The sequence below is a fragment of the Podarcis raffonei genome, chromosome 1, assembly GCF_027172205.1.
Source record: "Podarcis raffonei isolate rPodRaf1 chromosome 1, rPodRaf1.pri, whole genome shotgun sequence".
Classification (NCBI taxonomy): Eukaryota; Metazoa; Chordata; class Lepidosauria; order Squamata; family Lacertidae; genus Podarcis; species Podarcis raffonei.
The window spans coordinates 77,574,593-77,589,342 of record NC_070602.1 but is presented as its reverse complement, the minus strand read 5'-3'; the positions used below and the strand labels follow the sequence as shown (position 1 = coordinate 77,589,342).

The 14,750-nt window shown below is 43.6% G+C and overlaps 1 protein-coding gene across 3 annotated transcripts in view; it reads right to left on the bottom strand.

The window, feature by feature from the left end:
* The window catches only part of HRAS (HRas proto-oncogene, GTPase), a 64,401-nt gene that overhangs the window by 3,925 nt on the left and 45,726 nt on the right, over positions 1–14,750 (bottom strand). For all 3 annotated transcript variants that reach the window (XM_053395412.1, XM_053395397.1, XM_053395407.1), the window contains exons 2-5: positions 11,967–12,121; positions 5,538–5,716; positions 2,953–3,112; positions 1,387–1,511 (exon numbers count right to left, since the gene is read on the bottom strand). In XM_053395412.1, coding sequence (XP_053251387.1) covers positions 1,392–1,511; positions 2,953–3,112; positions 5,538–5,716; positions 11,967–12,077 — 570 coding nt within the window. In that variant the 5' untranslated portion in view covers positions 12,078–12,121 and the 3' untranslated portion in view covers positions 1,387–1,391. The remainder of the gene's footprint in view (positions 1–1,386; positions 1,512–2,952; positions 3,113–5,537; positions 5,717–11,966; positions 12,122–14,750) is intronic.

Below are 14,750 nucleotides of genomic sequence, written 5' to 3'. Positions count from 1 at the left end.
GATAGGACCTGTGGTGGTGGGATAAAAACTTGCAAGAAGCTTTCTACGGCTGGAAAGCTATTCTTTTGCATGACCCTGTCACTCCACTGCTCCCCTTTTATGAATCCTAGACATCACACTTCCTGTAGCTTTACCCCTGCTTATGCAATTCTCCAAAGTCTTATGGGGACAGCTTGCTTTTTCAGAAAGATGCTGTCCAACATAAAGCTGGATCCCATTTGCACTGCAGATAATTACGGGAAAACCAGCTCCCATTTCCTCCACAAAAGAGTCAGGACCACACCTATAAGCATATTGCCAAGTTATGCACTCCTCACTGGCGCAGCTTTCTAGTAAGAGAGAGAAAGAGGGGAGTTCAGGAAGGCCAGACCTTGACATTCCACAAACAACGAGGGTAGTGAATGGGGGTGTTGAAATGAACACACATTTGGCAAGAACAGGGCTTTCTCCTCCCCACAAGCTGTTGGCAGTAGCATCTCTCTCAGGGCAGGCAGTTTAAGGAGCGTTTGGGATTCATCTGTGCACTTTCAGCAGCAAAAGAACAGGAAATGGCCCCCCACCCAACCAAACTCACAACCCCGGCCAGAGGAAATGCTCTCAGACATCTGGATTATTTGCACATCTGGAAACCCCCCTTTAAAACAACAATAGCTGCCCTAGGTACAGCTCAAGAATGGGGTCTGCTGGGAGATCCCAACCGACTTGACATCCATTGACTCTTCTGTCATAATTTTTTCAGGCAGAGTAGAATTAAGTTTCTTTTTTTAGATAAAGCAACACACAAGCTGCTGCTTCCATAGAGAAGGGAAGAACTCTGCTTACTGCTCAGCTACACAGGAAGGGTAGATTATACATTAAGTTCCATACAGTCAATGTAGATATTCATACTCATCTTTGACAGTAAGCCAGTCTAGTCTGAAGCATCTCCCCCAGTAATTGTGATCAAAACACACTTTTAATTGCTTTAGAACTGTAAAACACAGGCTGCAAACTGCACCAGCCACACCCTACCTTCCAAAATGCTTGAGGGACACCATCTAGTTCAGGCATCCCAAACTCAGCCCTCCAGATGTTTTGGGACTACAACTCCCACCATCCCTAGCTAATAAGAACCAGTGGTCAGGGATGATGGGAACTGTAGTCCCAAAACATCTGGAGGGCCAAGTTTGGGGATGCCTGATCTAGTTCATAAATATGAACAACTAAGGGAATCACCCACTGCGAACAAGACTGAGGAACTCAGCACAGTGCCTTTAATGCTCATTGCTTCTGGTTTTGCCCCATTCAGGAGGTAAAAGGAACTCTTCAAGCACTTAAGTTGCAGTCGATGATTTGGGGAAGTGGACATTTTCCCTACATGCTTTGTTCATTTCCCCACCATCTTACCTTAGTCATGATATCACACATTTACAATTCATGCAGCCTGGGCCACTTTCATCTGGGGGATTCAATTTGCGTAGTTTGTGCTGCCGGATCTCCCGCACTAAAGTATAGAAGGCATCTTCAACTCCCTGCGAGAGAGCAACAAAGTGTCTTGAGAACAAACTCCTCCCTCTCACGCACATACATATTCATCAACACCAAGGGTCCATTCAAGAGAGTTGCTAAGAATCCATTTTCTGCTGTCAATGGGGTTGGTTCTGAATGCATGGACACTAGTGAAGAAAACAAACACTACTTCTTTATAGTATAGATGAGTACTTGGAAATATGGATGTTTGATTCCAGAAATCGAGAACACACACAATACCCTGTGGTTGTGAACTAGTAACACACCAGTTCAACCAGCAACTGGTTCACAGACTGACCTATCTCTTCACACAAACATCTGTACTGCCTGTGGGTCTGTAATCACATGGAGAGAGCCAGGTATAAACTACAGGCCATACAAGGATAAGGCAAACTGCTATTTCCCTGTGCTTTTTGCCTCCAGCCAGAACGCACCTCTCAGGTGGGTGCCACTGCCACTGTAAGAGAACAAGAGGTGAGATCTGTCTCCTCTTTTTCTGGAAAAATAGCACTGGTTATTCCCATGAGCACAGCAGCATTTTCTGTGTATTCTGCACTGCCCACTTTATCTGACCTCATGCCTCCATGGCGAGACCATTAACTGAGAGAACACATAGGTGCCTAAACTTGGGCACAGGAAATGGCTTGTGCAGAACAGCAGAGTGAGAGTCCCTAGCGAACCACTGCCTCCGGCTGAATCCTTGTCTTCGCTGTCACTTAGAAGACTGCAGCCAGTAGCTGAGCCAGGCTACTTGCCAGCTTTATCCGAGCATCGCCTTAATGGAAAAATCATTCTCAATCCCAGCCTCTGTAATTCACACTTATGTTCCCCAGCGCTCAGGGGCCATCAGCAGAGGCCACACAACCTGCTGCGTAATTAGCAGCTGGAGCACTAGGAGACCGACAGCACATGTGTGGCGTTTGCTCAGTGGGGCTACGTGCCAGCCTCACTACTGTCAATCATGCAGCAGTCTTATACAAAGGAAAAGGAAAGCCCAACATCCATCCTTCTGTACAACACATGAAGGTAAGCAGGCTACAAGGAAGGGAGTGGCAGAGAAGGGTGGGGAGACAGGGCTTTCTGCCATTACTAGAACAGCTGGACAGTTTCTCCCAGCCAGAGAGAGGGCAGAAAAACACTCAGAGCAGGCTTCTAAACTTGGAAGGCTACACTATGAAAGTTGTGCTCTTGCTGAAAATTGGGGCCAAACGCTCGTTCAGTCTCAATAATTGGACACACCAAATCTGCAACTTGCTGAGATGTGATATGGGGATAGCAGAATCCCCATCTGGTTCACACACCCAAAGCTTTAGAAATCCTCTACTCGGTTTTCATAGAAGAGAGCTAGAAGAACACACTAAAAGACGATTTCTTGGAGTACAGGCTGGATTCTTCTCTTCGTTCCAAAGGTGGAAAGTAATTGCACACCTGCCCGCTACCTACCTGTCTAGTCTTGGCTGATGTCTCTATGTAGGGAATCCCATAGCTCCGAGCCAGCTCCTGGGCTTGCCGGGTTTCCACAGTCCGGGCTGGAAGGTCACACTTATTTCCCACCAATACCATCGGGACATCATCAGAGTCCTTCACCCTCTTGATCTGCTCCCTACAGAGAAGAAACCAAAAGTTGAGGAAATGCAGGAAAAGCCACCATTTCCTGCATTTTTAAGATCCTGATCAGAGACGATGAAGCAATGCAGAATGGTGCTATAGACATTCTCTGCCTCCCAATTTCGCAAGTAGGGTATATATTGCGTTTATTTTATTTAACAGAATTTGTATACCAATTCAACATAAAAAATATCTAAGCGGTTTAAATAAAATATGCCTGAAAATTGTTGATAAAAGCCAAAAGTTAAAAAGAAATGGATCAAAACATTTCAAAATGTAAATAAAACCAGGAATTTAAAGCATACTTTAAAAAGCCTCTTAAAGCACACCTCAACTTTACATTTCTGGGTAAAAAAGGTAAAGGTAAAGGTACCCCTGACCGTTAGGTCCAGTCACGGACAACTCTGGGGTTGCACGCTCTAGCCTTGCCTAAATAAACCAGTTTTTAGCAAGCACCAAAAACGGTACAGGGAAGATATATAGGTTGCAATCTGTGTCCTGCCCCTTTTGAAAATAAATGAGCTGAATAAACTCAAATTCTCTACGCAGAAGGAAGTTTATCAAGGCCAAGGTTCACACTGGCCATTTACTACAACATCTCTTCCACAGTAGCGATGACACTTCAGCAGTGTTTGTTCAGCATTAAGGCATCTTGCTACTACTGGAAGAGCCTCGTGTCCCAAGGGAAATATGTCTTGCATAATTTAATTTAGCACAATATTTGTTTATGCAGAACTTGGTGGCGTTTGAGCAAACACTGAAGTGGTAGAAGGTGAGAACTCACAGAACCGCAGGTTTGAAAAAGACCAGAAGGCAGCTCAAGTCTAATCCCTCCCCACCCCTCAAAGAATGCCAGGAACATTACCAATCCACACACATCTGCCAACAAATTAAAACCCATGGTCTTGATGCAAAAAAACCCCAACAGGCCTATCACAGGAAGGTGTGGGGCTTCGGAACAAAATGGAGGGAGAGGAGGCAAATGAAACAGGGGCCAGGACACAACAGCAAGGGAGCTATACTAGAGGTCTCCTGGTATCAACCCAAGTGCAGAACCACTGCCCAACATCCTGATGCTTGAGGTTCTGAGCTTTCAGCAGACACAAACAGCCAATAACAATAATGATAATAATTTACAAACAGAAGCATAGCTTTGTTAACCTACTGGGGGAGCGAGGAATATGCAGGATGATGTGTATAAAATATCTGTCCAAACAGAAGTGAATATTTCACTGTATTTTTCTTATGGTCAAAAATGACTCAAGGTATCCCTGTTTTTCTGATGTTCAGCACTGAGAATTGAGCAAGAAGTTAGTGCGTATGTGCGTGTGCATGTAGCATTTCTTGAAGGAAAGCTTTGTAGCAAACTCATCAGGAATCTAAGGATAGATTGATTTGGAAAAGCCGTCCTGCATCTCTTGAGTCAATGTCCCTCAGTGTTTACATCTTTTGAAGTAGGGAGTTGAGCAGTCATCTGTTTGAGTAACAGAGGCCTGGCTCTTTCCCTAGGGACACATGGAAACATCCTGCACCTGGACAGCAGCCCGGTGGCTTGGGGAGATGTATGGCCCTGAGCCTGGGTGTAGCCTGTTGTTGACAAAGGGTCTGTGCTCACACCCTGAGCGATGTTCTTCCTGCTCAGCACAGTGGGACCCTGTTTGCCACTCTACAGTCACAGCTCTCAAACATTGCCATAGCAGAGTCTTTCCAGATCAAGAAAAAGAGATCCTCTGAGCCGTTTCAAATACAAGGCAGAAGAGAAGCCCTTATAGTTGCATAAATATGCTTAAATATATATAGGCAATGCCATCTGAAATCTTGAAACCTAGAGAAAGAGCAGGTTACCTTTTTAACAGAAGCTGGGAACAGAACTTCATTGCTCAGGAATTCCTTGTCCTACCCCAAGTCTAGTAAGAAAGGGGGAAGCAGAATAAATTGTGCAAACTAATGTGCTTAATTTGCACAGTTCATGTGGGAACCAGGTTTTCTAGTGCAAAATCTGCATTGTCTGAGCAATATATATATATATATATATATATATATATATATATATATCTATAGCAGGCCGGAAAGAAAAAACATGGATCTCAAGGAAAGACACCACAACATCCCTTTCACGAAAACTACTGCTCCATTAATTAGCAGAGAAGCTGCTTCTCCTTTAAAACCCCCAGAAACATTAAAATGTTACATTACTGAGCTCTCACCCTGGCCCATCAGCAGTCTCCTTGGGATAATAACAACTGCTATTAGCCAGCTGCTGAACTTGATCATCAGGTAAAAGCTCCATTTTTCGGGTGGTGGAATTGTAGCACAGCATAATCTGAAAGTGGAGTCAGCATGGTCCTTCCCCTCTAGGTCTTCCTTTTCAAAAGGAAGATGATACAATGCCCTCTGCTGCTCAGCTCACTTCTACTGACCTGTACTGATGAATGTCTTCAAAGGACTTGGTGTTGTTAATAGCAAAGACACAAAGGAAGCCTTCTCCTGTCCGCATGTACTGGTCTCGCATGGCACTGTACTCTTCTTGGCCTGCTGTGTCCAAGATGTCTAACAAACAGGTCTCTCCATCAATGACGACTTGCTTTCTGTAGGAATCCTGCAGGGCCATAGGGGAATTAAGAGGGATTAGAAGAGGAGCAATCAAGAAAGGGCCAGCGTATCTCCTCTATCTGTATTTCATTTACTTCGCCTATGACAATCCTGAATCCTACCTTTTTGTTTTCCTTCTGCTCCTCTCCTTAGTGACGGAACCAATGGAAGAGTAGCATGCCCTGGTCTCCTGCTCAGCTGCTTAACTTGCTTGTTACCTTGACTTGATGTTTTCATCACTGGGCTGAGACATCATCTCAGCTGGGGTCCTCCCTTGCTCATGGATGTATAGTCCTAGCTTACTTTCCCTAGTTACTGATGGAGCCAATTAGATTAGAAAGCACTCATCTGAAAAACACAACTGAGATGCTGCTCAACTGCTGGACTCACCCAAATCTAGTGAGTAGGAATTTTAAAGAGGGGTGAATTTAGGACAGTTTAGCTCTCTCTTTATCTTGCCACTGCCACCTCCTCCTCCAGGTTCCTACACAAGACTCATTTCTTGAATCTGATGCTCACTCCTGTGCCATCAAATCTATCCATTGTTAAGTCCATGCTGCGTCTGCCTAATGACCACGCTAAGCCCTTCTGCATATGGACACTTCTGTGCAGCACTGGACACCCTGTTTTGGGGCAGGAGCTCTGTTTCCACTTAAAATTCAATTCATGAATTGCTGTGGAAGAGGATGCTCAAATGTCCCAGGGAATGCAGGACATATTCTGTTAGCCTGCCAGCATCAGTACCTTCAATAATAAAGAGAATCACACAGTAAGAAAGGGAAAATTGGCAGAAAGGGAGGACTTTATTGAACATGATACTATAGCCATTATGTTCTTTTCCTCCAAAGGAACCATCTCACAGGTCTAAGGTTGTTGGTGGGCCTGGCTTTAAACTTCCTGGTGGCAGGAGGGGGGGTATGGACTTTTTATCTAGCAAAAAGCAATTCTTACACTTTAATTTAAAGAGCAGGAGGGTGTTAACAGGTCAGGAAGCTGCCTCAGTCTGAGTGGATTTCGATTCAATTACTCTGCTGGTTAAAGCCAGTCTCTTAAAATGGAAAGAGGAACATTTGAAGAAGTGACACCTCTGGTGCCAGAGTAGCAACTAATACAGCCAAGGCCCTGTTCTTGGAACTGACAGGGCTGCCTCAGGACAGACAAGGTATGCCTTTGACACCAGAGCTGCCCAGCCTTAACACACCTATTTTCTTAGCTGTATTTAGTGTATACTAATCCTTCTAAAAGCAGCTTTGCTCAAGGGAGAGTCACAATCATCTCCTGTGGTCACACCACATACAGGCCAGTGAGTAAATATACCGTGGGCAAGCACTGAATGGAGTTCATGTGCAGCATAAGCATTTTCTGTGTGCCTATATCCACAATACAGCACATCATGACTAAGTCACACCTATGAGAACACCCAATAGGTCTATTCTAGCATTCCATTCTGGATGGCTATAAAATACACTGACTGGAAAGGCTTCCTTCCATTCCCAAAGGCCAAGAACCCATTTTCTCTCAAATTCTGGGAGAATTGTCCCTAAAATCCCCAACAGTTTTAACAATCCCAACTCATTTGTGGCATTAGCTGTTCTGAGAAAGTCTTCTAAATGGGATATAGTAATTTGCCAGGTACTTCTGTGATGACAACTTTTGAAGGGCTATGGACTCCCTGAAAAAGTGAGTTCACGCACAGTTCATCCGCCCTTATCTTCCACAGTGAAGTCAGAGGCAAATAAATTCATTCCTCCTTTGGTACACTACCTTGGAGGTTCTGGTTTTCAACTTTCTGCCTAGCAACCTGAAAAGTGAAACTGTGCTTGCTAGAACTGAGGGAAGAAGGCAACACCGGGAATAAGGCACATGTACACTTCCACCATATGCCTCGCTACCCCAGAACTATCTGAATAGTGTACACTGTGCATAGCTGCCCCTTGCTCCTGGAGGAAAACCAAGGGGCAAGGAAGTGAACGGCTTGACCTTCAAAAAGAGCCAAACATTAAGAAGGGGCCTTCAAATTCCTTTGGAAACCAGAGGCAGACGTATTAATTCACTAGAGTGTTACTGTTCTGACACAAACAAGGTTGTATATATATAATCAGCTGCTGAATCCCACAGTCCACTCTTTAAATATTCAGAAACTGCCCAGACTACTACCAATGCAAGTAAGATATGCTTCACTGTGACCATCCTAGTAACTAACTCTCCAAGGGGGGCCTGGGAGACAGAACAATAACTGAAAAGCCCAAGAAGATTGAGTGATTGCTTGGCTTGGTGCCAGCTGCTTTCAAGGTGACTGGCATCTCACTCTTTCATGAGAGAGGGGGAGAGAGAGAGGCATTTATATAACCCCATCAATAATGTATCAGCTGCCTCCCCAATGGCTTTTCAGAAGCGTAATGGAAATGGTCTCTTTGGTTGCTCCAGCACTGTGTTCTCATCTTTGTATATTCAGTGTGGCTCAGTCTGAGGGTGCGTACATCTACTTTTGAGGGAGGGGAGGAAACCTCTCCAAACGAATACCCCAATCCCCACAATCAAAATAAGGGGTATCAATTAGATCACAATATAGAAACCTTCGCAGACCCTTTCTGGCTTCTAAGGGCAAGTTCCCACCTGCACATTCATCTGTCAACTGGTTCAGTACCTAATGATGTGTTCATGTGAAACTTTTTCTAACACAGATTACACACACCACATAAAACAGTTTACACATTTAGCTCCCAGTCATTGCACAACCAGCCCTTAATCTGTAAGCAGGCTAAATGAGCATGTTTTCAAAGCATTCTTCACAACCAAAAGGCTAGAAATGTGGTCTTTTTTTAATTAAGTAAAGGTTCTCAGGATTCTGCAGCTGCACCTGAAATATTCAATTCTACAATGCACAAGACAATCATTTGCAGACATATCCCATATTACTAGATCACTAATTACATGATAGCCTTATCCTGTTAATTGTTTCCGCAGAAGATGTTTGCATTTACATCATAATTTAATTGCATAATTCACATCATAATGTAATTGCATAATAATTGCATGTTTGCATTTACATCAACTTCTCACAAGGAAAACAGAACCAATGCATATACAGATCCTTAGCACTGCACTTTTTAATTCCAAAAATAGCTGAGGAAGGCTGAAATCCTATGCAGTTACCTGGGAGTATGTATCAATTCAAAAAAAGGGACTTATTTTTTAGTAAACATGCACACGTATCTAGTTTGTCCATTTTGAAATTATTAGCCAGATCCATTTGGATTGTCCCCCCAGTTCTTCTCAGCCACCATTTTTGCAGTTAAAAGGCTAACTGGGATTCAGCATGGTAGGAGAATCCTGCCTTGGAATCCTGCGACTGATTAGACTGCTTGGAAGCGCAGCAAGAGCACAGATGTTTTAAAAACAAACCAAAAGGGAACATCAGCTCACGCCAGTCAAGGGGCTCATAAGGAAGAGAAGATCCCTGAGGGAAGCCCCAATCTGCAAAAGTAATCAGGCCCACAAGGTAGTTTTGGCCAAGTCACACCCCCATGCCTTACACCAGATGTTATATTCTGAGACCACCAGGCCTCCCCAATTTAGGCCATGAGGCTGCTTTGGTCAAACCACAACCACCTGCCCTACACTTGGGTGGGAGAACTAAAGACACAACTGGGCCAAAGGAGGGCTTGCAAGCGTTGCCAATCAACTGACAGTTGGGGCCTGCACAGCTCCAAGGGAGGTGCTTTGCAAGCCCAGACAATCAGCTGCTAACCCACACAGGCAAAAACATGTCAGCTGATGTTAAACTTGGCCCCCAGGGGAGATAAAGGTTCAGCCCACCAGCTAGATCCAGTTTCCCAACGCTGCTGTGACACCGGAACTTAAAGCAACATAGTCAGCGACTGTGTCACAGTGCCTACCCCAGTGCCTCCCTCCTTCCCCTAATCAAAATGCCTGATGCTAGGCAGTGGTTGGGGTTATATGAAGAAGCTTTACTCAGCACGTTTTCATTGTACTGGAAGAACTGCAAGTAGTAAATAAAAGCAAAATAAGAGAATAGAAAGCTAAACTGGGAGACACAGAGGAAGCAAAACCAACTTCCTACCAAAAAAAAAAAAAGCATTTTAATGCTTCTCTTAGTCAAAAAGCAAACTTTAATAATGCTCCGACAGCTGAAGAAAGTTCCAAGTTCAGAAATCTGAAGAAAAAAATACATCCCCCCACCCCAACAACAAAAGGGCCAAAGGTTGTAAAGAACAGAAAGTCTGCTGATGAGATCATCTCTGAGATGGTCTATATAAATCAGTTCTATAAGTACAAATTCTGAAAATGTGGGAGATGTGCTGCTTTACACTACTGATATCAACACCTCATTAAATGAACAATTAGAACCTTAAAAATGCTGATGTGGTCTCAGGTTTTGAGGACCATATTTAAGGTCTGGGAAATGAAGAGGCTGAATGAAAAACTTAATTGACAAAATAAATCTAATTGCGTATATGGGAAGGAAGTTGTCTGGGCTTATTACTAACTCCAAGTCGATACAACAGAAAACTTACTCTATTTGTTCTCATCTGCTTAGCTTTGAAAGTTAAGCACAGGCATATGCAAACTCTGGCCCCCCAGTTGTTTGGGACTACAATTCCCATCATCAACCCTGACCACTGGTCCTGTTAGCTAAGGATGATGGGAGTTGTAGTCCCAAACATCTGGAGGGCTGGAGTCTGCTTATGCCTGGTTAAGCACCTTTGGAATCCTTAAATGCTGGTGGAATGACCTTAGCAAATGTGAATGAATGCAAGAGGCCTCAAACAAGTCACCAATTCTCACTTAATTTTGCATTAGCAGAATTTATTTATAAGAACTCCAACTCCCAGGTCTCTTTGTTCCCATTTTATTGTACCCCCAATGGTTCTTCCCGAGGCAACCTATGGAGGGGGGGGAGGAGAAAAAGAGCTTCTGGGTTATATAACACTTTAGCCCCTCAAGGCTATGGAGGGAAACATTCTGTAGCAGGGTGATGCAAAAGCAATCTTTCAACTTCTCTCTTTGCAAGGAAAATCAAGGACAGACGCCACATGAGATTGCTGAAGGAAGCCCAAAGGTTATATGCAGGTGTGCACACATGTATGTGGCATACACATGTACGTGTGTGTGTGTAGAGTTTGGAGGTGTGAGTGGGTGTGTATATTAAAATGTATTTATTTAAGCTATTTATATTCCACCTAAGTAGGTGTGGGTATGTATCTCATAGAACCGTAGAATTGGAAGGGACTCTGAGTCCAACCGCCTGCAATGCAAGAATCTCAACTAAGGCATCCATGACAGATGGCCATCCAACCTCTGCTTAAAAACCTCCAATGAAGGAGAGCCCACCATCTCTCGTGGGATGCTGTTCCACTGTCGAATAGCTCTTGCCATCGGAAAGTTCTTCCTGATGTTTAGCTGGAATCTCCTTTCTTACAACTTGAAGCCATCGGTATAGCTTCTCTAATCTGTTCAGGTCATCTTGAATCCCAATTCTGTCTTTTGTGGCATTGGCTACCCCTCCCAGTTTGGCATCATCTGCAAATCTGATTGAGCATCCCCTCAATTATAACTTCATCCAAGTCGTTTATAAAGACATTGAACAACACCAGGCCCAGGATAGAACCCTGAGGCAGAACCCCACTTGTCACTTTTTTCCAGGATGAGCACTCTTTGGGTTTGGTCAGTCAACCAACCATATGTGTTTTATGAACAGCATGCCAAGAGCAATGGCTGCAGGTGAAAGGGACAATCACAATACCCGCCACTGCAAAAACACACACACACACACACACACACACACACCCCTCTCTCCCTGATTTCTCACATGCAGAGATTTTTCCCATGAAGGCCATAAAAAAACTCTCTGGCTAGTGCCTTATCCACAAGGAGAAAGCATGGCAATAATTAAAGTCGCTACAAGCTCAAAAAGTGGTGGAGCTCATGGTGGCTTGTAAATATTTTTTTACCAGCCATTCTCTTTCAAGTAGGATTGATTTCAAATTGACTTTGTGTCTCCTCCACAGCATCTCTCCTACTGTGCTTATTATTCCATTGAGGGCCTGCCACTGTGCAAGGAAAGAGAGCTTTTGCTTTTCTTCTATAAATTGCTTCTGAAGTTGGGTTAAGCTTTGTATTTGACCGCTTTCGTAGGAGCCCATGATGGATGCAAAGACAACCAAGGCTAAAGGGGGAGGGAGATTAAAAATAAATGTCTATGGGTTAGTTTTGAGCACGAGCAGGTTGCTTACCTCTATCGTGGGATCATACTCATCAACAAAATGGTTCTGGATAAGCTGAATGGTCAAAGCACTTTTCCCTACGCCTCCTGCCCCAACTACCACCAGCTTGTACTCGGTCATCTTCTGGTCAACCCCGGTTCAGGGTTCCCTCAAAACACAGCGGCCTGAAAGAGAAGAGAATTGGATATAAACCACATGAATAGTGGATGAACTCCTCAGCCCCACCCTTAACACAACTATTTGCCATTAATGCTACTTGACACCATGGCACAGTTAACAGCATCACAGCATGACGGCGCAAGAGCCTCTGGAGCAAAGCAAAAGCAGCTCCAGCAAAGGCACCTGGTAGTCAAGGTCAACGGTCTATTCTTCTGCTGATACAAGACCCAGCTAGTTGCAGATTGCTGCCATTACAGGAATGCGGACAGCCCTCAACATCCACCCAGATGCCCTGAAGGGGATTAAAGCCCTCTTATTAGAGCCCTTTTAAGGAATTATGTAAACAATGAGCAGGCAAAGCGAAGCACAGGCACGAAGCAAGAAATGGATATTCATTATTCAGGCCCAGTTAAATCAATGCTTAGTAGTTTGCTTTAAAATACATTGTCAGAACAGTGCAGATGATGAAGAGTGTAGTTTGGACAGGCTTCAAACTCCACCCCTCTCTGTCTTGACTAACATAGCCCTTCACATGGCCAATGCAAAAAAAGACAAAATTAGATAAACACTTCACACATGAAAAAATGGGCTACTACTAGCAGCACAGAATGCCTGCTTTGCTCTTTCGTGCGTTATGATGAAATTTTCTCTCTCAACAATGAAGTATGATTATCAATGTTGAAAATTAACTGTCATTGCTGGGCAATTTTATAGACATTTTGGGGGCCAATTCACATTATTTACATATTACCCAGTTATTTGAGAGACCATCTTACCCCTTGTATTCTCAGAAGGTCACTCCAGGAGAGTTTCTCCCTGAAGATCCTATTTTTTTAGAAGCCTGCTCTATAGTTACTTGGAGCAGGGCTTTCAACATGGCTGCCTTAGGTTTAAAAACAATACAGAACACACACACCTATCTTCAGTTATCAGTTTTTGCATTGTTTTTAAAGCTATTTTTTATTTAAATGGTCTAGAGACTAACAAGGAAGGAGATTCATAAAATACTTTTTTGATGCTGCTGCTACAAGTCCTGATCACTTCTTGTATGCATACAGACATAATTTTATTTGTATGCTGCCTTTCCATAGGCCAAACCACACTCAAGGACGCTTACAACAGGAAAAAATACATAATTACAGCATAACAAAAGTGGTCAAAATCAATAAACAAAATATCAAAAAATATACAACCAAGGTGAACTATTTCCACATAAATCATAAGATCTAAAATAAAGATACAAAAAATTAACATCAATAACAGCAATGACCCTCCCCCACCATTCATGCAAATGTAATGCAATGTAAAAAGGGGGTAAATCATGGAGAGAATTAGCAGCAATTCCTACAACCACAGCGACTGAAATAAGTGCTGCCATAATTAAGGGACCTGGTGCCAGCTGTATGATCACACAATATGCTTGTCCATTGCAAGCATGTGGCTGGAGATGATTCTGACTGCTCATATGTAGATAAGATATGTTCTGTGAACTGGTCCTTATTTGTAACAGCTTCCATTTTCTCCAGCTCTTTCTCATGTTATATTTTTGAGAGGAATTGTCTTTAAATTTGCAGTACGTTTCCGAACACAATTCAAAGTGTTGGTGTTGACCTTTAAAGCCCTAAACGGCCTCTGCCCAGTATACCTGAAGGAGCGTTTCCACCCCCATCGTTCTGCCCGGATACTGAGGTCCAGCGCCGAGGGCCTTCTGGCGGTTCCTTCACTGCGAGAAGCTAAGCTACAAGGAACCAGGCAGAGGGCCTTCTCGGTAGTGGCGCCCGCCCTGTGGAATGCCCTCCCATCAGATGTCAAAGAGATAAACAACTACCTGACATTTAGAAGACATCTGAAGGCAGCCCTGTTCAGGGAAGTTTTTAATGTGTGACATTTTAATGCATTTTTAATCTTTGTTGGGTGGGGTACAAATAATAAATTACTATTACTATTACTATTACTTTAACGCTACGGGAATTGCATACATTTTCCATGGGCAGAAAAAAAATTTAATTTTTCTCTTGATACTCTGCATTATGCCTTTTGATGGCAAGTTTCCATTAATGGCATTAAGATCAGACACAGGCACTCAGTAGCAGAACTGAAAAACAGCAGCAAAGTGCCTTTTATCCCATTTCTCCTTTATCATTTATTATACTGATACCCCCGCCATATGGCCCCAGAGTGCCCTCAGGGCGGCTTATGTAACTTGATAACAAAAATGTAGGAACAGTACAAATATCAATTTAACTTAATAAAACTACAGACGCAACAGAGAAGCAGAAACAATTAAGAGGTCCAGTCTTAAATAAATAAAGCAGGGGGCTTGCTCACATTAGGTGGCACCCCTCTTCCAGAACACTCTCAATGAAAATTCTCCGGGGTTCCAAAGAGAAAAGCCCCTCGTATTTCCTACCAGAAACTCCAAATGTCATGGGGATGCAACAGTGCTTCTCTGGTTAGCTTAAAGCAGAGATGGGAAACTTACAAGCTGCAGCAATACCTGGAAGGCCACAACTCCCATCATCCCTGGCCACTAGCCATGCTGGCTGAGGTTGACAGGAGCTGTAGTTCAACAGCATCTGTTTATGGTCCATTTGGGAAAGGGCCACACTTCAGTGGCACAGCATCTTCTGTGTA